This window comes from Dermochelys coriacea, chromosome 1 (genome assembly GCF_009764565.3).
Source record: "Dermochelys coriacea isolate rDerCor1 chromosome 1, rDerCor1.pri.v4, whole genome shotgun sequence".
Classification (NCBI taxonomy): domain Eukaryota; kingdom Metazoa; phylum Chordata; order Testudines; family Dermochelyidae; genus Dermochelys; species Dermochelys coriacea.
Genome location: NC_050068.2, coordinates 5,599,945 through 5,623,111, shown reverse-complemented (window position 1 = coordinate 5,623,111; position 23,167 = coordinate 5,599,945). Strand labels below are relative to the sequence as shown.

The 23,167-nt window shown below is 47.5% G+C and overlaps 1 protein-coding gene across 1 annotated transcript; it reads left to right on the top strand.

Annotated features, from left to right (window-relative positions):
* Nucleotides 1-224: 224 nt before the first annotated feature.
* On the top strand, nucleotides 225-23,102 carry RRM1 (ribonucleotide reductase catalytic subunit M1). The gene is made up of 19 exons (XM_038375778.2): nucleotides 225-373; nucleotides 1,152-1,240; nucleotides 3,362-3,539; nucleotides 4,243-4,343; nucleotides 5,104-5,163; nucleotides 7,371-7,410; nucleotides 9,465-9,627; nucleotides 10,315-10,456; nucleotides 11,103-11,186; nucleotides 12,674-12,835; nucleotides 13,538-13,617; nucleotides 14,189-14,390; nucleotides 15,777-15,926; nucleotides 17,032-17,253; nucleotides 17,551-17,627; nucleotides 18,701-18,836; nucleotides 19,578-19,673; nucleotides 21,433-21,621; nucleotides 22,265-23,102. Exons 1-19 carry the CDS (start codon nucleotides 355-357, stop codon nucleotides 22,451-22,453), a joined length of 2,379 nt encoding a protein of 792 aa, XP_038231706.1. The 5' UTR covers nucleotides 225-354; the 3' UTR covers nucleotides 22,454-23,102.
* The last annotated feature ends 65 nt before the right edge of the window (nucleotides 23,103-23,167 follow it).

The window sequence follows — 23,167 nt, the reverse complement described above, 5'->3', positions numbered from 1 at the left end:
CATCTGAAGTGAAGGGACGGGAAGGCGGGCTCTCGGCCGCCCTCTTGGAACCGGGCAAGGCTGCCGCCCTTGCCCCGCGTTGTTCCCTTCCCCCTGTGCCGCGTTCCCGGGGGTAGAGGGCGAGCAGGGAGGGGCCGAGGAAGCGCTGGGCCCCGCGCCGGAGCCGGAGCCGGAGCCGGAGCCCTGGGTCAGGCCGCTGCCCGTATCCAAGATGGCGTCCGCGGCCTCCAGCGGGCGGGGAGGAGGCGGGGCGGTACGGCGGCGCGGCGGGGTCAACGGCGCCGTTGGCGGGAGCGGGAAGCCGTCGGTCGCGCGCGGAGCTCACACGCACACCGGAGAGCGCGAGCCGCCGCCATGCACGTGATCAAGCGAGGTGAGAGGGTCCCCCCCCGGCTCGGGCGCCCCACCCCCGGGAGGGGGGGCTCAACGAGCCCAGGTCCCCCCCTAGTGTGGGACCCTGGACACCCCCAGCCCCCCTCCCCCGCCGCTGGCACCAAGCCCCAGGGGCTCCCTACCCCGTGTGACGGGGGCGCCCCTGCTGCTTCTCCTCTCTGCCCCCCACCCCCGTGACACCCCTAACGCCAGCCCTCCCCAGCCACTTCCGCTTTCCCCAGGGGGAGACCCCCCCACCGAGGGGGCTGGGCACCCCGCCCCGGGAGCGTGGGCCCCTTCGCCTAGTGCCGCTCCCTGCCCCCCACCCCCTTGGCCACCTCCTCTCTCCTGCAGCGGGGGGGCCCTACAGACCGCACTGAGCCCCCCCCCCCCGGAGCGTGTGCCCCCCAATCGTAACGCCAGCCCCCGGCCAAGTCCTGTCCCTTGGCGCATGAGGGGACGTCTGCCCCCTGTGACGCCTGGGGCAGGCCCCCTGGAGACTGGGACCCCTGCCTCCTGGGAGTCTGGCCCCCTAACGTCTGGGTCCCCACCAGTCCCCCTTCCCTTGAATGGGGACCCCACCCACCACCTCAATGATCCCCCTGGGGCTGGGTGCGTCAGGTGCTGCTCGCAGAGCCCCTGGGGAGAGCGCAGAGAGAACTCGGGGGCCATAGGCGGTGGTGGCCCCCCCCCCGACCCCTGTGGCCGGCCGTCTCGTTCCAGTTGCTGTATAAAGGCCTGTCTCTCTTTCTCTCCTCCCCTCCGTTCCCACCTGGTAGATGGGCGCCACGAGCGCGTCATGTTCGACAAGATCACTTCTCGGATCCAGAAGCTCTGCTATGGACTCAATGCTGACTTCGTCGATCCTGTGAGTTGATTTGTATCCTCTCATAGATTCATAGATACTAAGGTCAGAAGGGACCACTCTGATCATCTAGTCCGACCTCCTGCACAGCGCAGGCCACAGAATCTCACCCACCCACTCCTATGAAAAACCTCACCCATGTCTGAGCTATTGAAGTCCTCAAATCGTGGTTTAAAGACTTCAAGGAGCAGAGAAGCCTCCCTCCAGTCAACCATGCCCCATGCTACAGAGGAAGGCAAAAAAACCTCCAGGGCCTCTCCAATCTGCCCTGGAGGAAAACTCCCTCCCGACCCCAAACATGGCAATCAGCTAAACCCTGAGCATATGGGCAAGATTCACCAGCCAGATACCCAGGAAAGAATTTTCTATAGTAACTCAGATCCCATCCATCTAATATCCACCTCTCCACCTTCCACCGCACGACAGTGGTGGCGGCCATTGAAAAGCCACCATTTGTCACCCAGGTCCACCCGGATATTTCCCCTTCTTAGTGTACGGGGAGATGTTGGCACAAATGCTGCTTTTTTAATGGCAACCACTGTGTCCTTTACTTTTCTTTATGCAGTAGAACCTCAAGATTTATGAACATTAGTAACTCTCAAATGTTTGTAAGTCCGAACTTAGGGTTGTTCTTTCAAAAGTTGACAACTGAACGTTGACTTAATACAGCTTTGAAACTTTACTATGAAGAAGAAAAATGCTGCTTTCCCTTTATTTTTTTAGTAGTTTACGTTTAACACAGTACTGTATTGTATTTGCTTTTTTTTTTTTTTTTTTTTTCTGCTGCTACCTGATTGCGTATTTCAGGTTCCAAATTAGGTATGCGGTTGACTGGTCAGTTCCTAACTTTGGTGTTCGTAACTCTGAGATGCTATTTTAACTTGAATTTTTCAGAGATTTGTGTTTGGCTTTCTCTCCCTCACAGGTGCAAAGTCTGAGACAGAGATCTGTGTTTACCTGTTATAAATTCCTTCTGGTGGATCCCTCAAACATGGTTTGAAGTGATCATGTTCCTGGTTTTAGGAAGCTCCCTGCCATTTCATCTTGAATATCTTGCTTCTCTACATTAAAATAGTGTAGCAATCACATGGCTTTTAAAAAAATCTCTTTCAGACTGGCATGGACAAAGAGTGGTAAAAATGAGAAGTACTAGTTCTCTTTGTTCGAAGAACACTTTTGAGTTTTATCAGAAGTAAATTTCCCTCTCTTAACGGTACCACTGCCCTATTCTTTTGAGCAGCCTAGGAGAGGATATTGACCCTGATCCTGCAAGCAGCTCCCCATAGTACCTATGCATGGCCAGATTAACCTCCAGGGGGCTTTTCATGGACATCTGAGTTCATCCATGTGGCGTAAATTGTAGGATTAGGGCCCTGGGTCATAAAGGCCCTGTCTTTCTTTGTCTGTAAAACACTTAGGATGCTGTCAGTGCATTAGAAATAAGAAGTAGTACTTCTCAGCCATGGATCTCAAAGAGCTTTACAAAGAGGCAGGAGAATCATTGTCCCTGTTTTACAGTTGGGGAAGCTGACACATGGAGAGGTGTGTTGTCTCGCGCCCAGCCAATGGCAGAAAAAGGAATCAAATCTAGGTCTCTGGTTTCCTAGTATAGCAACCTGGGGACTGGGCTAATAATAATGAAGTTAGTTACTTTTTCTTCTACTCAAGATAGTTAAGTGCCAAGAAGATTGCGAAAAGATACAAAAGGATCTCACAAAACTGGGTGACTTGGCAACAAAATGGCAGATGAAATTCAATATTGACAAATGCCAAGTAATGCACATTGGAAAACAATCCCAACTATACATATAAAATGATGGGGTCTAAATGAGCTGTTCCCACTCACGAAAGAGATCTTGGAGTCATTGTGGATAGTTCTCTGAAAACATCCACTCCTTGTGCAGCGGCATTTAAAAAAAAAATCCCAGTGGGTAGATGTGAGAGAGTATAAATCATTTTATCATCTGCTGTTTAAAGTGAAGCACATATTGCAATAACTTTGTTTGCAAACAGAAAATACGATGCTAGGCATTGGGAAAATGGGGTTCTTCTAGACTGTTGCTGTAAGGATGGTATTGTCCCTGAAACATAGATAGCTAACCTGCAGAATTCTGATTTCCCTAGGCACAGATCACCATGAAAGTGATCCAGGGTCTATATAGTGGTGTCACAACAGTGGAACTGGATACACTGGCTGCTGAGACAGCTGCAACCCTCACTACCAAGCACCCCGACTATGCTATCCTAGCAGCAAGGATAGCTGTCTCCAACTTGCACAAAGAAACCAAGAAAGTGTTCAGTGGTGAGTGTGTCTGTGGGCACTTGAGTAACAGCCTGTGCTCCCTTGTTGAGGGAGCCAGTGAAGGGGTTGTGGCATTAGAGGATATGACTATGGTAAACTTGTTCTTAAACAGGAGTGATTAAGTGTTGAGTCTATGTATCTGAGACGTTTAGTTCTACCAGCTCTACACCTGGCTGATGATGATGATGATGCTATTGAATGGCTGGGCACACTGCACACATACGCTGAGAGAGTTTGATGATGTGGTTTTGCGCACACATGGAGAAAGCTTAGTTACCTGTCTTGTTATAAATGTTTCAATGAATAGTTTCTACAGGAGCATTTACTGTTAAAATCTGGATGTCCTAAACAGCTGTGTAACAATAAGAGAATACATTTAAAAAAAATTAGGTCTTGGCTAAAAGTAACTTATCTGGTAAACTTTATATGGACTAGGCTTATTTAGCATGTATCTGACTACCACTGGACACTTCGTGTTCCTAGAATTTCTTTCATAAAAGCAAATTATTTTGGGGCTTCTGAGAAGTAGATATTCCCTGCCATTGGACAGATAGAAGAACAAACATGTGTATTTTTTGAAGACACTTTGGGAGAAGTGGGGTGGTCCAGGCATGTTCAATTTCTGTAATTATAGTTTTCAGACTATGTAAATAAAAGTCTGAGAATGGCTTTTCTATGACTCTTCTTTCCATTTCCTTTGTAGATGTCATGGAAGATTTGTACAATTATGTAAACCCTCATAATGGCAGACACTCTCCAATGATCTCCAAGGAAACACTAGACATTGTCTTGGCTAACAAAGATGTATGTAGCACTTCATGGGATCTGATGTTCCTAGTTCCTGTAAACTATGTTCAGAGATACTTTAAACTTCTAAATATGAAAGTAAACCATGTTGGCTGTAGGACCAAAAAAAAAAATCACACACTGATGTAAACTAACACAGATGGTGACTGCTCTATTTTGGGGAGCTTGTGGAGGGACAACAGCACTTGGAATTCTGACCACTGAAGGATACTTCTGATGCTGTTATATCAAGGACATATATCTCTGTTCTTATATGGCCCCCATCACTCTGAAATTGGAGTGTCTGAAGCCCATTTGGTAGTTGGACAAAGAGCAGCTCTTAACTTAATAAAATCACAATCTCCTCATTTATTTAATAGAGAACAGTCTTTCAAGGAGAGAGATGAGGTTTATCTGTCTCCTTTAGGTTGTAACCTGAGTGATTTTTGTTCTGAGTTTTCCTGTGTGAGGTCTAACTAGAATGCAGGTGTATGGGTGAGCAAGGCCAGAAGCCAGGATGTTGCCCTTAGAGGAATTTCATTAATACTTCGCGTAAGATGCCAACTGCATTAGCCAAGAAAGCCTTGCATATGCTGGTTTTCTGCCTGGTGCCTGTAGCTATGGAGTCATGTTGAGGCCAGAAGCATGAAAACCAGAGGTACTGAACAATAAGAGCACTGTTGTTTTGGTAATGTGAAGCTGAGTGAGTCTGATGTTAGGGGTAGATGGTTTCCTCAGTTTAAGTGCTTAACCAGTCTCTGAATTGTCTCATTCCCAGCGCCTGAACTCCGCCATCATCTATGATAGAGACTTCTCCTACAACTACTTTGGCTTTAAGGTAAAGACCAGATCTCTTGTGAAAGCGAAGATTGTTATTTTTCAAAGCCTTAACAACCTAAGGAAAAAAAAAAACAAAAACAAAAACAAATCATTTTCATTGCTGCAGAAAGAGACTGTAGTAGTGAAGAAGGCCTCCAAAAACAGTGGCCAAATTGAATGAGTCATGTGCTCCTTCCTCTATGATTTCTCAGCCTGGCTTTGTCTGTGGTGCCTGAGGGCTATGCCATTATTTTCTGAAAGCTTCACTGTGCCATTTTTATCTAGCACAAGTGCTATTTTTGACAGCCTCAAGACATCCATAATGCACGTTTAAATCCTTGGAGTTTATGGCCTTGGGGGCAGGAGGGAATGGTGATGGAAAATTTTGCAGAGGAGTATACTCTTGTGTTGTGAATAATAAACCCAGCTGTTTTGGTTGGGATCATGTGAAGTGATCCACAGTTACTCAGCATTGCAGACATGCTCCTGTGTTTAGCCTCTGCACAGCTTCTAAATCATGGTGGTGGACTTGCATGCTTGACTGCTTTAGTTTGTGTTAATTGGGGATTAGGAACAGGAGACAGTCCCAGCGTAAACTGAAACTACTGGAGGGGAAGGCAGGAAGAAAGGATGAATGCGTATTAGAGCCCTGGGCCAGTTGAAGTCCAGCACCTCTGTTTGTAATGACTCTGAAGTCTACACGCCAAATAGCTTCTCTCCGTAGAAGAAAAGTGGGTGCTGTAGATGATGTGAAAGCTAAATACTCTGGCCTGATTGTCTGCAGAATTTCCCAGTGTGAGGTTGCAGCCACTTTGACCTGGGTTGACGTGTTACAAGGCCAGGGCAAAGGTGCGTTCCACTGTAGCATTTGGGCTGTAAGCTCCTTGCAGCAGAGGCACTGGACGCTCTGCCAGATTGTGCTTTGCACATGCTGTTCCTCAAGGAGTAATCAAATCCAAACACATCAGGTCTTCATATTCCTGATAAAAGCTTTCCCGCACTGTTCAGACAAGCTGCACAACTGTCCCCTGCGTGTCGTCCCATTCATCTCTCTGCATTCTTCCATGCTGCTGCACAGACCCTCCTCCCACAGCCAGTTTGCGTTACCCCTATTTTCTCCTCCATATCCACCCTTAAAACACACTTCTTCAGGGAGCAGTTTAGAGTCCAACCCTGCGAGATGCCCACTGAAGTACGTAGGAGCTGAGGGTGCTCAACGCTTCATGGGATTGGGCACTTAAACCCTAGCTCTGCCCGCCTTGAAGCTCTAACTAAATCAGCCCCCCAATTCAGAACTGGGCAGGGAGATACCCCCCTCCTCCTAGCACTGGGATCCCTGTGGCATCCCCCTCCTGCCAGCTATGTGGACTTAAGGGAAAGTTCAGGGAGGAGCCAGCCAGAAACTCGAGCTGGTAGAGCAGCAGCATAAGCAGAGACACGGATGATGCCATCAGTATTTTCTACACTTCTGATTAGACGTTCTGTCCCCTGTGCTGATTGCTCCAGCTCCCTTTCCTACCCTCCCCAGTGTCTTCACCTCAGCCGGTCTCCCCACCTGCCCCTCTTAACCTTCCTCCTCTTCCTTTACTTGTTTTCCCATTTACTTTATCCCTGCCTCGCTAACCCATTTCAGCTCTCCTCCTCCCCCACCCAATCTTGTGGAACTAACATGATTGCCACCATTGCGTTGTCTACTCTTTGTGTTATATCCACTTCCCCTACCCTTGTCTATTAGATTGTAAACTCTGGCGCACCAATTGTCTACTACGTGTTTCTTCGGTGCCCAGCACAATGAGGCCCTGATCTTGGTTAGTCCTTAGGCACTACTGTACAAAACATAATTAATGATGACAGGATTAGGAAATGTATTGAGGGAAACAGTACTCTCTTCCCCAGCCTCTACCAAACCCATGGATCGAAGGCAAGTACTAAACCTCACCATGCATTCACTCCTTTATCTGTACTCTGTCTGTGAAGATTGCGGACTCCTCAAGGCAGGGACCTTGCTGATGTATGACTGGATAGAATCTAGCCCACCTCAGGTGCTGTATCTGTAACAAGGTTGAAGAAGAGCAGAGAACTGAGCTTGTATAGGAAACCTGGCATTGGGAGAGCCAAGCTGCTTGAGAGTTGGGTTTTTGATCCCAGAGCTTTGTGCATTAATTGGTACAGCTTTTAAACTGGAATCTGAACGACTGTAACTGAGATGCTTTTCTTTCTTTAAAGACTCTAGAGCGCTCCTATCTGCTGAAAATCAATTCAAAAGGTAAGAACAGATTGTTCCTGTTTGATGTATTCTCTGCTGCGGGCTGAATGGGGCTAGGTAGCTTCCTTCACAATTTTCAGTGTCCATTATTTTCCAAGAGGGTACAGCATATTTGTAATCTGCTTGTCCACATCAGAAAGACCTTCTTGTGCAGTCCCCCTCCACCCACACGCGCTCCCTCCCCAAACATCTTTTAGTAAGACACAAGCATCTCTTTGCCATAGCTGTGAGAAGGCTTGCAGTTGTACTAAAATCAGTTATTAGTTACAGTGCCACATTGAGTTTAGTTGGGTGTTTTGTTTTAAATAATCGCTGCGTGGAGCACTTCATGCATCCAGCACATGGATCCTATTGGCACAAAGACCACTTATACACCAGGACACTCAGAATGTGTTCATCTCCAGCAGGCTGATACCATAACTTACGAATTGCCGTACAAGAAGTCCATTTGCAATCTCACTGTTTGGTGTTTGGACGCTCAATAGAGCTGAAGTTGGCATGGCTAGAATACCATTGAAAGCTGGCTAGATCATCGGGCTCAACGGGTAGTGATCAATGGCTCCATGTCTAGTTGGCAGCCGATATCAAGCAGAGTGCCCCAAGGGTTGCTCCTGGGGCCGGTTTTGTTCAATATCTTCATTAATGATCTGGAGGATGGCATGGATTGCACCCTCAGCAAGTTTGCAGATGACACTAAACTGGGAGGAGTGGTAGATACGCTGGAGAGTAGGGATAGGACACAGAGGGACCTAGACAAATTAGCAGATTGGGCCAAAAGAAATCTGATTAGGTTCAGCAAGGACAAGTGCAGAGTCCTGCACTTAAGACGGAAGAATCCCATGCACTGCTACAGACTAGGGACCAAGTGGCTAGGCAGCAGTTCTGCAGAAAAGGACCTAGGGGTTACAGTGGACAAGAAGCTGGATGTGAGTCAACAGTGCGCCCTTGTTGCCAAGAAGGCTAACAGCATTTTGGGCTGTATAGGTAGGAGCATTGCCAGCAGATGGACGGACGTGATTGTTCCCCTCTGTTCGGCATTGGTGAGGCCTCATCTGTGTCCAGTTTTGGACCCCACACCACAAGAACTATGTGGAAAAATTGGAAAGAGTCCAGTGGAGGGCAACAAAAATGATTTGGGGGCTGGAGAACATGATTTAGGAGAGGCTGAGGGAACTGGGATAGTTTAGTCTGCAGAAAAGAAGAATGAGGGGGGATTTGATAGCTGCTTTCAACTACCTGAAAGGGGGTTCCAGAGAGGATGGCTCTAGACTGTTCTCAGTGGTAGCAGATGACAGAACAAGGAGTAATGGTCTCAAGTTGCAGTGGGGGAGGTTTAGGTTGGATATTAGGAAAAACTTTTTCATTAGGAGGGTGGTGAAGCACTGGAATGGGTTACCTAGGAAGGTGGTAGAATCTCCTTCCTTAGAGGTTTTTAAGGTCAGGCTTGACAAAGCCCTGACTGGGATGATTTAGTTGGGGATTGATCCTGCTTTGAGCAGGGGGTTGGACTAGATACCTCCTGAGGTCCCTTCCAACCCTGATATCCTATGATCGGTTTCAATTGTTTCAACACCTTGTGTCTGAAATTTCATGGGCATCCATAATAGTAAGAGAGTGGTGGTTATTATAAAAAGAAAAGGAGTACTTGTGGCACCTTAGAGACTAACAAATATATTAGAGCATAAGCTTTCGTGAGCTACAGCTCACTTCATAAATGCATCCGATGAAGTGAGCTGTAGCGCACGAAAGCTTATGCTCTAATATATTTGTTAGTCTCTAAGGTGCCACAAGTACTCCTTTTCTTTTTGCGAATACAGACTAACACGGCTGCTACTCTGAAACCTGTTGTTATAATATACCTAGAATCCTGAAAATGGTTAGCCTCTGTTTTGAACCACTTCAGTATAGGTAAAAAATTTGGGGCCTAGAATTCTGACTGTTCAGGCTTCTTCAGTGGCATATTTTAGTCCTTCTTTTTTTGCATGATCTGTGTCTGTCAAAACTAGCTTTAAATGGAATGCTTATGTTCCTGTTCTCTCCCTTCTGGTATCTAGTTGCTGAACGCCCCCAACACATGCTGATGAGGGTATCTGTGGGAATCCACAAAAATGACATTGATGCTGCGATTGAAACCTACAACCTCCTATCTGAGAAGTGGTTTACCCATGCATCTCCCACACTCTTCAATGCTGGCACCAACCGACCTCAGCTGTCCAGGTACCTCAGAATGCCAGACTTGGCTCATGCTATATGCAGAGGAGGGTGCTAGGCAGGAGGTGGTTTCTTTTCAAATGAAATGTCCCGTGACAACTTTTAAAATGGGCAGCTGCACTTTGGAGACCCCTAATTAAAATCTTTAATTTGTCAAATATGGCCCCAAATGTATATTTTTTTTTATATATAAAGAAAAAAATCTTTTACAGAAGCCTAAGGCCAATAGAAGTGGTTCCACAACTCTTTTTAATTCCTAAAAATTGTTTAAACACTCCCTTCTCCTGAAGTGCATGAGAACCTAAAAATGAAATTAACTAGAAACAAAATTAATTATGGCTATTACCTATTCATTGTCCAAGCTGAGATGCTAAAAACACAAAAATAAATGGAAGAAATAGATTTGATTTTTAAAATATGTTCTCGTGTCTGTATTATTTATACCTTAGGTTAAAGAAATCGGCTTTTAAAAAAAACACGATAAATAGCCTCCCAGGAGCATATGCGTTTCTTTAAAAAGTGAGAGCTTTACAATGCTCTGCAAATTTGCATCATATTCTTTGCTTCACTTACCTGACCCCTAAAGCGTTAATGATTCCAGAGAACCCTCGGCAGGTTTCTGAATGCCTTCTGTGGTATTGTTCACTTTGATTTTGAATTATCTGATGTCAACTTCCATTTGTTTCCATTCAGTTGTTTCCTGCTGTGTATGAAGGATGACAGCATTGAGGGAATCTATGACACTCTAAAGCACTGTGCGCTGATTTCCAAATCTGCTGGTGGAATTGGTGTTGCTGTGAGCTGTATCCGAGCCACTGGCAGCTACATTGCTGGGGTAAGTGAGTAAATGGCACACCATGCTGATGTATACCTTCAAGTATCAGGAAACTTCTATGTTTAAACAACATTGTCAAATCAAGACTGCTGCTACCAGGCCGGTATACCACAGCGGCAGGTACATCTAACCTAGTAGCTTGCACCTTCTTTTTATGGTATGAAGCCAGATAACATAGCATTCCTATTACAGTACTTTGGTTTCAGATTGAGGTATGTTCAGAAAGAAAAGTCAGTGTTTCATCAGACAATTATATCTTTACAAATTAATAACTGAGAGGAGATACCTCAGGACTCAAAAACTGCTGGATTTCTCCATTTTATGCATGAGCAATAACATCTCTCTTTCAAGTTTCCAAATAATTCTTTTGAGTATTTTAACACACATTTAAAGCAAAGCACATTCAAAATGTGGCTTGTATAAACAAATGCTTATTAGAGCCCTTGTTAGCTTACAGTGAGTATTACTTCCATGTTGTATTAAAAAAATTAGTTCTCTTGTAGCCAGCTTTTATCTGCATTGGGCAAGAAATGGCTTTCATTGTTAGGGCCTTGATATTTGCTGTGTCTCATTGGCAATCTGTCTAAGAGCAGCCTCACAAACCAACCAGCTTCCGGAGATTGATGGTTTTCATGTGTCTTTGCAGACAAATGGAAATTCCAATGGGCTTGTTCCAATGCTGAGAGTCTACAATAACACTGCCCGCTATGTGGATCAAGGGGGTAACAAGGTATGTCATCTTCCAACCAGGAAGGAAGGTGGAGATGGAAACCTTAATTGAATGTCTTAATAAGCCAGTAGTGGGCTGTGGAAAGATTGATGATTAGCACTGATGAACTGGAGCAATGGCTCTACATGGCATGTACTAAAAAGCAGTGTCCTGCTCGCATCTCATGAGTATTTGGTTCTCCCTTCATTACGAACTCCACAGTGCAAATGTACCTTTCACTACCTATCCTCTGAAAGGAGTGTCATAGCGTTTAAGGCAGGAAGGGCCCACCACTGTATATCACAGGCCACCACCCTCACCCAGTGGCCTCACGCTAAATCCAACAACCAAAATGAGACCGAAGTATTACAACCCACAGGAGATCCAGCTAGTATGTACCAAAGGCAGAGAACAGCAGGGACTGAGGTGCACCAGTGCATGAGGCCCGTGCAGTGGTAGGGAAATGATTAAGTGAGGTATACCCAGATAATCCTGGCAAGTGACCCATATCAACCCACTGCAGAGGGAGGCAAATCCCACCCTACACTCGCAAGGTCGGTGACAATCTGACCTGGGGAGAAATTCCTCACTCACCCACATATGGTGATCTCTTGGACTCTGAGCATGCAAGCAAGAACCAGCCAGCTAAGCACCTGAGAGAGAGCATGCTTGGTGCTACCTCTGCCCTGGCCCAAACCATCCAATGTCCCATCTCCAGCTGTGGCCATCCCTCATGCTTCAGAGGAAGATGATAAACCCGCCCAGAATACACTAGGAGGGAGAGGGAATCCCTTCCTGATCCTGCAGGTGGCTAGCTGAAACCCTAGAGTGTGAGCTTTTAGGACATAATACATAAACTAGAAGCAAGCCCCAGAACTGTTGAGATCTGCCCCACACCATCACAAGCAATCACATCATACAATTACACTTGTAAATTTGTCCAGCTCTCTCTAAACTAATTGTTGTTGGCCCCGACAACTCCTACTGGGAGGCTACAAGTTCTGTTTCTGTAAAATACCCACACCTGTAAGGTCAGCCTCTTCCACTCGTTTATAAGTAGCTCCTGGAGTGCCTCATGTTGAATTCTAAAATTGTCCAGAAAGAGTCCTGCAAAAAATGAAGCACTGCACAAATAATCCAGAAGTCAGTAGAAAGCATGACCAGGCAAGGAAGTCTTTCACATGCCCAGCACTTGTTGAACACCAGAGATGAGGGAATTTCAGATGCATGTTCCTTTTGACAGAAACACAATGTGGCCAGCCCCAGAGAACTCAGTCCCAGGAAGTGAGAGCGACTCTTAGCACCTGGTGTATCTGCCTTGATGGGACTTCAGAAAGACAAGGTCCTTCTAACAATGTGGGGAAATTATCTGGGCCCCAAACCGTGTAGGATCTAATTGTGCAAAGCTGGTGTCCATGTTTCCACAACAGCAATGTGGTCATCACTCGTACTCCCATGTGTTTCCCTTGTGTGTCTGGTTCCGATCTTGGCTGTGTTTTGTCTGACAGAGACCCGGGGCCTTTGCCATCTATCTGGAGCCATGGCACTTGGACATTTTTGAGTTTCTTGACCTGAAGAAGAACACCGGGAAGGAGGAGCAGCGAGCCAGAGACCTCTTCTTTGCCCTCTGGATTCCTGATCTCTTCATGAAACGGGTAGAGACTAACCAGGTGAGGCGATGTGTTGGTGCAAGACAGGGTTGGTTAATGGAGCAATAGCATTATTCCAGAGTCTGCAGAACGACCCTGGGATGGAATTTGAGATTGCTGTTGAGCTGTCGTCTTACCAGCAAAAGAACTTCCAAAAACAACTGCTGCAGAGCAGTTTAGCTAGGCAGATAATCTACCGAGTGCTTTGGGTGAGCTGCAGGGCAGCGATTATACCACATCATGTCTTCGCTCAGCCTCAGAACACTGTTCACTCACCCTCTTGTTCTCAGATTAATTTTTAACCTCCGGAAATTTGTTTTAAATGCTGAAAAGCTGCAGTAAGCGACACATTGAACTTTCCTGTATAAACAGCCCCTCTTGTGGCTGTGCGCATGTGCTCCAAAGTGGGTTCTGATTTGAGGAGTAAGCAGTCATTCAGGACTGAATATTATCCTTCAAGCGGGGGCTTAGGTTTATCTAAAATCAGTTACCTTAATAGTTTTAACTCTGGCTAGTTTGATAATCCTTCCCCTCCCCTGAAATTGCAGGGTTAGCCCCATGTTTCAAGAGGAGGGAAAATTAATTTATTCATAGTTTTCGCATTGGTACTGTGTGTAGGTTAGGAAGTGTTCACTGGTTATCCCATATTAGCTGACTTCCATTCTGTTGTTGGAGATGGGTTATCTAAGGATCTTCTATGTATCTTTTTCCTCTCCTTCATAGGACTGGTCATTGATGTGTCCAAATGAGTGTCCTGGCCTAGACGAGGTTTGGGGAGAGGAGTTTGAGAAACTGTATGAGAGGTATGAAGAATGGACAGAATTATGAGCAGAGTTGGCTATCTACATCTCCCACTCATTGAGTTGCCATCCCTCTTTATATGGGTGGCTCTTTCTGTATTTGGTAACTTTGAGCCAAACTTCAAAAGCCCAGTTCTGTCCTAACATGACCCTGTGAGTTCTGTTTATGGGGTTATTAAGGTTGGAGCGAGGGTATGTCTCCTTATCCCAAATTGAAATTCTGCCCAAGATGGGGAGAAGCCTGAACGATGATCTCCGTTTAATAAAGGCAAACGGGTAGAAATCTCAGTAAGGGGATTGGTGGCTTCATGTTGGACTAGCCTCATTAGTTGCCTGCCATGCAGGAGTGAATGCACTGGTCATCTTCGTGCCCCCAGTGAGTGGGAGCAGACCCAGCATCCTGCCCTTAAATCATTTGACTGGCCCGTTCAGATCTGGACCACAAATGAAAGGATCTGGCCGCCCAGTGAAGGCATCATTGTACTAGGGATTTCCCTTCCCCCCCCCCCCCCCATTAGCTCTTTGTTGAGCCCAGGGAAATAAGCAATAAAGGAGCGCTTGCTTTGTCTTGCAGTTACGAGAAGCAGGGCCGTGTCCGCAAGGTGGTGAAGGCCCAGCAGCTCTGGTATGCCATCATAGAGTCTCAGACTGAAACCGGGACCCCTTACATGCTGTACAAGGACTCTTGTAATAGGAAGAGCAACCAGCAGAACCTGGGAACCATCAAGTGCAGCAACCTGTGCACAGAAATAGTGGAGTACACCAGCAAAGACGAGGTCGGTAGGGATGTGGGATTTACTCCAGCTCCAATGGGGAAGCTGTGCTTGGGCGAGGCTCAGACATTCAGAATACAAATCTGTCTTCAAATGAGGGGAAGCTTTGTCTTTATGGGTTCTTCTGTTTGACCTGTTTTTTTCCCCTACTCTTGGGGTTCTGGGAGTCATGGCCAGGGGATCTTCAAGGCAGACAGCTAGGGAAACTGAATGGCATGTTGAATTTAGGAAGCCATCGTGTGTGTCTGACTTTTCCATAGGCTGTTTGTGTTTCCCTATAAGAGTTGGGTATAAGGGCTCAGTGGGGAGTGCCGTGCTCCATTTGCACCTGCCCATGGCTGCTGTGAGGGTGGGTGGGGCTCAGGATCGCTATGTGGGGCTGGGGCTTATATTGGTGCTTTGGTGAAGCCTGTGCATCCTGTTTTCTATGGGGTCAAGAGGGAATCATTGAAACCTCCAGAGTCTTGGAGCAAAGTGTGGCCCTAAACAGGATGCAGCATAACTGAGACCTACACAACTAGCTGTCTGGTTTCAGTCCCTTGAGTGTGGGACAGCTGCTCTGGGCACTGGAGGAGCAGAGTCCCTAGTGAAGCGGAGGAAGAATGAGGAAAGGAACCAGTGCCAGGCACAGTTTTGGTCATAGCCAGTGTAACACCATGCCCCCAGTGGCTTGTCGGCAGTGGGGGTCTAATCTGAGACCACTAGATCTAAAAGCAGGAGCCCCTGCTGCCTGAGCTAAAGGAGACAGCTCGGTTAGTTCAAACGCTCTGGCCCATTACGCAGCCACCATGTAAGCACAGGTCACTCTAGGAATTGTTGGTTTCATCCTTCTGGGGCTGGCGGGATAGTATTAAAAAAATGAGCAAGGAGAGGCTGCCTGCGTACCCCTGACCTACCAGGACAGTTGGTGCTGGGATCAGCCACTCTAATGTTGTGACGGAGCAAGGTGATGGAGGAAATGGTTGGGGATCAGGGTCTGGAAGGCAAGGAGAGGCAAGACTGTCTGCAGATAAAGTGAGCAGAACACCCATAGTGTTGAGGGATATCAGCAAACCTACAGGGATTCCTCCCCTTTCTTCTGAGATGCCTGGTACTGGACACTATCGCAACAGGGCTAGATGAGCTAGAGATCTGATCCATTACAGCATCTCCGTGTTCCTACGGAGGTCAGAGGACTTCAGGCAATCTACATACTTGCCACTCTTGGGCTATGGGATACATAGGATGAGGCAGATGTTCTCCCATCTCTGCCAGTTGCACTGACCTGTGTGTTTCACCTCCCCATGTCCATTTCCTCTGGGTAGAGAACATGCTCTGGGAGCTGGGACTCTGTTAGTTTCTCATATTGCCCAATGCTGGCTGACGCTTCTGCTCCTGCTGTTGTTCCAGGTTGCTGTTTGTAACTTAGCCTCTATAGCCCTGAACATGTACGTCACATCGGAGCACACTTACGACTTCAAGAAGCTGGCTGAGGTCACCAAAGTCATAGTTCGAAACTTGAACAAAATAATTGACATCAACTTCTACCCTGTGCCAGAGGTATGGGGGAGGGTGCAGCTGGGCTAGAGTGGGGGTGGAAAGGACTACGCGGAGAGTCTGGAAACAAAGGAGGTGCTGTTATACAGCTGGCTGGATTAAGGTTGAAGCAAAATTCATCCTGCTATTGCATGCTATAAAATTGTCTGGAGTTCTGAATCTGTCAAATACTGTTTTCTGCAAATAGAACTGTGATAACAAAACACCCGTCTACCCTGCTGCAGCAATAGTCCATCATTGGTAGCCTGGCTTAGCAGAAACCTGGCTCAGTACCTTGAAGCTTGGAAAATTCCAGATGCGATGGATGCTTAGTTGGAGCAGATTCCAGAGGAGTAAATCCTCCCCTACGAATGCTTTGCATGGCTTACAATAGGACATAGATATTCCCTTCCCTGAAGAGCTTACAGAGAAAGGAAGACAGGCATGGTAGAAAGAGAGCATTAGGAAGGCTGAAGGAAACAGTGCAAGGTGTTTGGTTTTATTTATTGCTGATTGTTTTTGTGGACTTCATAGACATGCCTCTCAGGAATGATTTGGAGGTGAAGAGGGTCGTAGCTTAGTGCAGAGAAATTAGGAGGGCATTCTCTGCATAGGGCAGTGTGGAGATAGTTGAGGGAGAGTGAGACTGGCCTCCTTGGTGGGTGGGGCAGTAAGAGACCATGGCCAAGATCCAGGCTGGAGTGGAGTTTTGCTGGTTTTGAAGGAGAGAACAAGGGCCAAGCTGCTCAAAAGTGACTAGTGATTTTTGGGTGTCCAGCTTGAGGCTCCTAAAAAGGGCCTGATTTTCAGGAAGTGCTGAGCACCCACCCTCAGAGCACCAGACTCCTTTAAGGGGCCTCAAGTTGGACACCCAAAGTCACTTGTCACTCTTGGAAGACATGGCCCTTGTCCTCCCCTTCAAGGCCCCATGCCACATTAGGTGACAAAGAACTAGTAGAGGGAATGAAAGAGCGGCTTCTCTGACCGGACTGATGGACAAGGAAGGGAAAAGTGAGAGGCTGTTTTGTGTGGACTGAAGGGGATGGTGGCTACAGGAGTGAGTGGATGTGTGGTCAGGGTCATGTGGTTCTGATTTCTACCTTATATTGTTCTCTCCACTCAAACATAGGCTGATCTCTCCAACAAACGCCATCGTCCCATTGGCATTGGAGTGCAAGGTCTGGCGGATGCGTTCATTCTGATGAGATACCCCTTTGAAAGTCCTGAGGCCCAGTTGTTGAACCAGCAGATCTTCGAGACCATTTATTATGGTGCTTTGGAATCCAGCTGTGAACTTGCCAAAGAGCATGGGCCGTACGAAACTTATGAAGGCTGCCCTGTCAGCAAAGGCGTAAGTAACAGCATCAGGTCTCCAGTAGAGCAGAGCTAATGTGAGGGCACTTAAAGCTGTTGGTGGAGTAATCACTAGGCTAGCTGTTCACTATCCACTAGTGAAAATTGGACTGGAGAGATGGGGAGAGGTCTGCAAAATTCCGATAAAGCATCTTAACTGTCTGAAGCTGAGCGTTGAGTATTGAAGTGACTTTTTTGTTTGACTTTTCACGGTGGTCTTCAAAACACAGATGAATTCCTGCCCTTGCCCCAAAGATCACACTGTCTAACTCAGCCCATGCTTCTGTTCTTTTAGATCCTACAGTATGATATGTGGAATGTCACCCCTACTGATCTGTGGGACTGGAAGGCTTTAAAGCAGAAGATTGCCAAGTGAGTAAATGCCCCAATGAATATTGCTCAGTTTGTTAGATGCAAACGTCCTTTGATGATGATAGAGATTACTGTTTTAATTGCCTGAAATGTGCTGGTTTCTTTTGAAAAAGATTGTGTAGAAATGGCACCAGCTTACTCAACAGATCCGCTTTTAGTGACAAGTGTTTTACCGTCTCCTATTCCCACTAGCCCTGGAGATCCTGAGCGAGCTGGGCTTTTCTGGTTCGTGCATTGCCAATAAACTTGTTTGTTCAGTTCCAGTGGATTATACGTCACTGCATTTGCATAGGTGTGAGGTGGAAAGAACCCAATCTGGCTCTAAGAGCAGAGGCTGAGTTTGCAGGCTGACAGGGAAACAAACCATCTAAGATGAGCACATCGGATCCAGGAATCATGGAGAGACAAATGTGAAACCTCGTGATGCTTTAAGATTCACTTGCAGGGGTTTAACTTTCAGCTTTTCCCCAGCAAATCTTTCCCACTGTTACTTTGAAAGGCGAGATATGTTTGCCCAACTTGGCTGTCAGAAGGCTGCACGTTTTTGAAGGCTTTTTCTCTTTTACCTGGAGGTGCTCCTGATCATCTTGGAAACAAGTTTTTTGGGGAAATCCTCTGCCCACCAATTTGTGGAGAAGAGGATGTATTTTCACACAGTGCTTGTTTGTCAGTCCACCGTGATCTGTTTCCCATGACTGAGCCATTTGGGAAGCTCTGGTGAGAAGGAGGATAGCTGTGGTGGAGTTACATTTACAGGTTACCCAGACTCTGCAGAGTGCTTGTAGGTGAATGCTGAGCTTGTGTTTCCAGTCTACGTGAGGGGTTTCAAGTCAGGCTGTAGAGATGTGGAGGTGAGGATTCAGGGGGCCTAAGTGGAGTTAGAAAGGGCACTGCTGAATTTGCTTGCCCTTTCTATATGTACAACACAGTTCCTTGCGCTGAACCCTGATTCTCCTCTTTCCAAACTATGCTTAGGGTTGTGCTTTCTGGTGGGATTCATCTCGCAGTTGCTGATGTCTTTCTCTGGTTGGCTGAAGCTTTAACCTCTGATTGTCCTTGCCTCTCTGCATTAGGTATGGTGTTAGAAACAGCCTACTCCTTTCTCCAATGCCAACTGCTTCTACTGCTCAGATCTTGGGCAACAATGAGTCCATTGAACCCTACACCAGTAACATCTACACACGCCGAGTTCTCTCGGGCGAGTTTCAGGTAAGGAGGCCGGGACAAATGTGGTAAATGGCTTTTAAACATGCAGGCTTTTGACAGCTAGCAATGCTCAGTAAGACAGAAGCAGCACATTGTATTAGTCAATTTATTTACCCTGTACGTCCCTCTCCCATGCAAAAACATGCCTAGGAAGATAAACAACTAAGCCAGAGTGTTCATACAGAGCCACAGTATGTAACTTGACTGCCCTGGGATATGCTGAAGGGGCCTTAATTACAAATTCAAGAAATGCTGGTTCTGCTGGAGAAGGCCCCTGTGAAATCTCAGTGTTGCCTGCAGGATTGATTGCAAAAGAGGTGGGGTGGGGATGGGGGGTAAGGAAGGACACCTAGGCCTTCGGGAAAGTTCAGAGGTCACAGGGCTCATCACATAAATGTCAGGAGGAAAGGTTTCTGCATATAAAGCATTTACTTAAGTGTATTGATAAGAGGTGTAATTAACGTACAAATGCTAGGGGATTGGTCATACTGCAGGAAAGGGCGGGGCTAAATTAAGGAAGAGATTTAGGGATAGATAAGGGGAAAATCTGACAAAGGGGAGTAGCACAGTTGGCCAGCTTCTTAGAATGTAAGATTGGGTTCAGTGGCTATTTGGGGACCTGCACCATGTAGGTGGAGGTGTCTCCTACAGGGGGAATTATCCCTGCCATAAGGCAGGAGATGGCTTAAGCAAGCACACAGTTCTTTCCTTCCCCATATGTCTAACGGGCTCCGCTCTCTACAGATTGCGAATCCACACTTGTTGAAAGATCTGACGGAAAGAGGCTTGTGGAATGAGGAGATGAAAAACCAAATCATCGCCCACAGTGGCTCTGTGCAGGTATGTGAGAGGAGCTGGGATTAATGTGGCTGTAAAGGCAGCAGGTCAGGCGTTCCCAGGAGTTGGCACAGGTACTCGAGAAGGAGGGCAGGACCTGCCACACGTGCTTAGGGTGTGTTTCACGCTGCTCCGTCTTTGCAGCATCTCTGTGCAAGGGAGACCTGGGATGTTGCATGCTGGTTCTGACAAAGCCGAGTGTCTCCGTGAGAAGCATTAGAAGATTTTTCTGACCACAGGGGTAACTTGCCATTTCTGAAGTTTTCTGGAATGTGTGCAGTGGAGGTTTCCACTGGTTATACGCTTTTCTACTAATTAGTAGAACCAGGTACTAGGTGGATGAGTTGTTCCCTCTAAGCCAGGGGTTCTCAATCTTTTTCTCTCTGAGGCCCCCCTTGACATGCTATAAAAACTCCAGGGCCCAGCATGGGTGGGGTGGAGGGCCGCAGGGGCCTTGGGCACAGGCGTAGTTTGACTTCTATTTTTGAGGGGCAGGGGCCAGTGGGAGGGAGTGGCTAGGGGCTATGTGCACAAGGAGTGGCTCTGGGTGCAGGGAGGGGGGTGACTAGGGGCTGTGTGCGGGCAGGGGGATAGCTCTATGCAGCTCAGGGTGCAGGGAGTGTGTATCTCAGCGTGTAGGGAGAGGAGTATTAGGGGCTGTATGCTGGGAGCACTCCCCTGCAGTCCCTATTCCCGGAGGGGTCTGCCAGCCACAGAGCTGGGTCCCCCCCACCCAGGGGGATCTTACCTGCTGCCTCTGCTGGAGCAAAGTGGGCTGGGAGCAGAGGAGCAGCTTCAACCCCAGGCACCAGCAGGAGAGGAGGAAACGCTGCTGCTGCTGCTGCCTGCTCCATGGCACCAGCCAGAGCCACAGCTGCCCAGCTCCGGGTTCCCGCCTCTGACCTGGCCAGGGGGTGGGGAGAGGGGATGGGGGGCCAGGGGAGCTGCCCCCAGGACTGCCGTGCTCTTGCATTGCAGTTCGGGGGTGGGGGGGCAATGCCCTCCAGGTCCCCAACTCTGCCCGTGGGCTCAAGGCTTCTGCCCCAGAGGGAGCACCAAGGCTCGGGGCTCTGGGACTCAGCCCCACACTCCTGGGTTTTGCTCCGCGGTGGGGTGCTGGGAATCAGGGCTTCAGCCACAGGCTCCCACGGCCCCATTGAAAGGGCTTGTGGACCCCTGGCTGAGAACCGCTGCTGTAAGTTGTCCGGTCCCGAGAATGTTAGTCTGCTTAGTTGTGTGTGTAAAAGGGGGAAACTTCAGAGCAACAAATAGACCTAAAACAAGAACCCACTGTGTAGATGTTGGCACCCATACCTGAAAAGCAAAGGAGTCTATATGGGCTCAGTAGATTGTGCCCTTCTCTTTGAAATGTCTTTCCCTGTAACATGCTGAGGGTGAATGCCCTGCTAATAACACTTTTTCCTTTTGCCCTGAGTGGGGAGGATAACAATGACTAGTTCATCTCCCTTTCTTGTCCTGATTGGCTAAAGGGTTCTTGCCTTGGACACCTGGTTGAACATGACGTTCTCCCTTAAAGTGTCCCAAAAAGGAACCTGCCTGTTCTTTACGACGGCAAAATGTCCATTTAAGGGTGTGTATTTACAGATTATTTGGGATCAGTAATGGTTGGCTGTAACATTAGAGTTCAGTTGCAGTGCGGTTTGGTTTCAGCCAGAGTAGATAGTTACCAGTTACCATTATTATGTGGCCATTAAGGCAGTCATTGGGAATGCTGCCTAGTAACCGGTCCTGTTTCCTTCAGAACATCGCGGAGATTCCAGATGACTTGAAGCAGCTCTATAAGACAGTCTGGGAAATATCCCAGAAGACCATCCTCAAAATGGCAGCTGACAGAGGCGCTTTCATTGATCAGAGCCAGTCCCTGAACATCCATATTGCAGAGCCCAACTATGGCAAACTCACCAGCATGCACTTCTATGGGTGGAAGCAGGTATGTGGGAGGGGTGGGTGGAGGAGTCTACTTGCTAGTTGATAGCGTTTGGATTGATGCGTTCTGTCACTAAAAGTTGGGTCATGTGGTTCTTAGAAATAAATGTCTATTTCCCTTTCATTGCCATCAGCAATATCTCTCTGCTTCTGAGGACCTGGCCTACACTAAAACTTAGTTCAGCCTGGCTACGTCACCCCAGGGGTGTTAAAAAATCCACACCCTTGAGCCCTGTAGATAAATCAGCCTCGCCCCTGGTAGTACTAGGTCCACAAAGGAATTCTTCTGTCAACCTAGCTACTGCCTCTTGGGGAGGGGGAGTCCCTACGCTGACAGGAGAGCCCCTCCCATCCGTATAGGTAGTGTCTACATTGGCGCAGCTGGAGTGTTTCAAGAGTAGACCAACCCTGAAGATGAATGACTAGGTGGCTTGGGACACTCCCAGCATTGTTCCCATCTATGGATCCTAGCACAGTAGCCATAGATCATTAGCTAATACTGTGGGGTGGTTACTTCCTATTGGGGAGCCATTAACAAGGGCAGCTGCTTGGCTTATGGGAAGTGTGTCTCAGTAGCTCAGTAGTCTCAGCTCAGCCTGAGCTCCGTCATGCTATGATTCCCTGACTTGCGTGCTTTCACTCTGCAGGGCCTGAAGACAGGCATGTACTACCTGAGGACAAAACCAGCGGCCAAGCCCATCCAGTTCACCCTGAACAAGGAGAAGCTCAAAGAGAGAGAGAAGGTGTCCAGGGAAGAGGAGGAGAAGGAGAGGAACAAAGCAGCCATGGTGTGTTCGCTGGAGAACCGAGATGACTGCCTGATGTGTGGCTCCTAACGCATCTGCCGTCTGGTGCCAGCACGGCTGCTCCATCTAGCTTAATCTCTTCTAGAGTAGATAGGTCTAGTTTTACTTCAGTATGTAGCGCATAAGAAGTGTGTGTGTGTGTGTGTGTGTGTGTGTGTCTGTATATATATCCCTTTTGCAGCTGAGCTTCCTGGAAACTTAAGTGCTTTTGTATAGTCTTGCATTATTCACTGTAGATAGAATTTTCCTAACCGTGGACAGGAAAAATGCTAATGCCTGTTACCTTAAGGATGAGTTCTGTGCACTTCAGACAATTGTCCTCATTTTACTACTGTGCTTATGAATGAATTTCCTTTGCCACAGTAACTTGGCAGTGAGGAAAACATCCCTGTGCTCTGTCTGTTGTGGCCAGGGGCACGTTGTGTTAAGCTAATGAGTTTGGCTCACACTAGAAGTGTTTGTGTGCCTGTTAGAGCGACCCCTCACAAGGAGCTCCTGGTTCTCCCAAGGTCCTGGGGAACAGACTGGCTATGTGTATGCATCACATGCAGACTTCTTCGCCATCCGGCCAGAGGGAGGGCAGAGCATTGCACATGCTGTCTCCTTTCAAGAGCCAAATCCATCTGGCTGGGCGAATTGTTTGATGGTTCTAAAATAAATGTTTTTACCTTTCAGTGTATTTAACTTCCCTTACTAAGGCAACAGGACTTCAGTGGTCTAGTTTTTTGAATAGTTATTAAATTT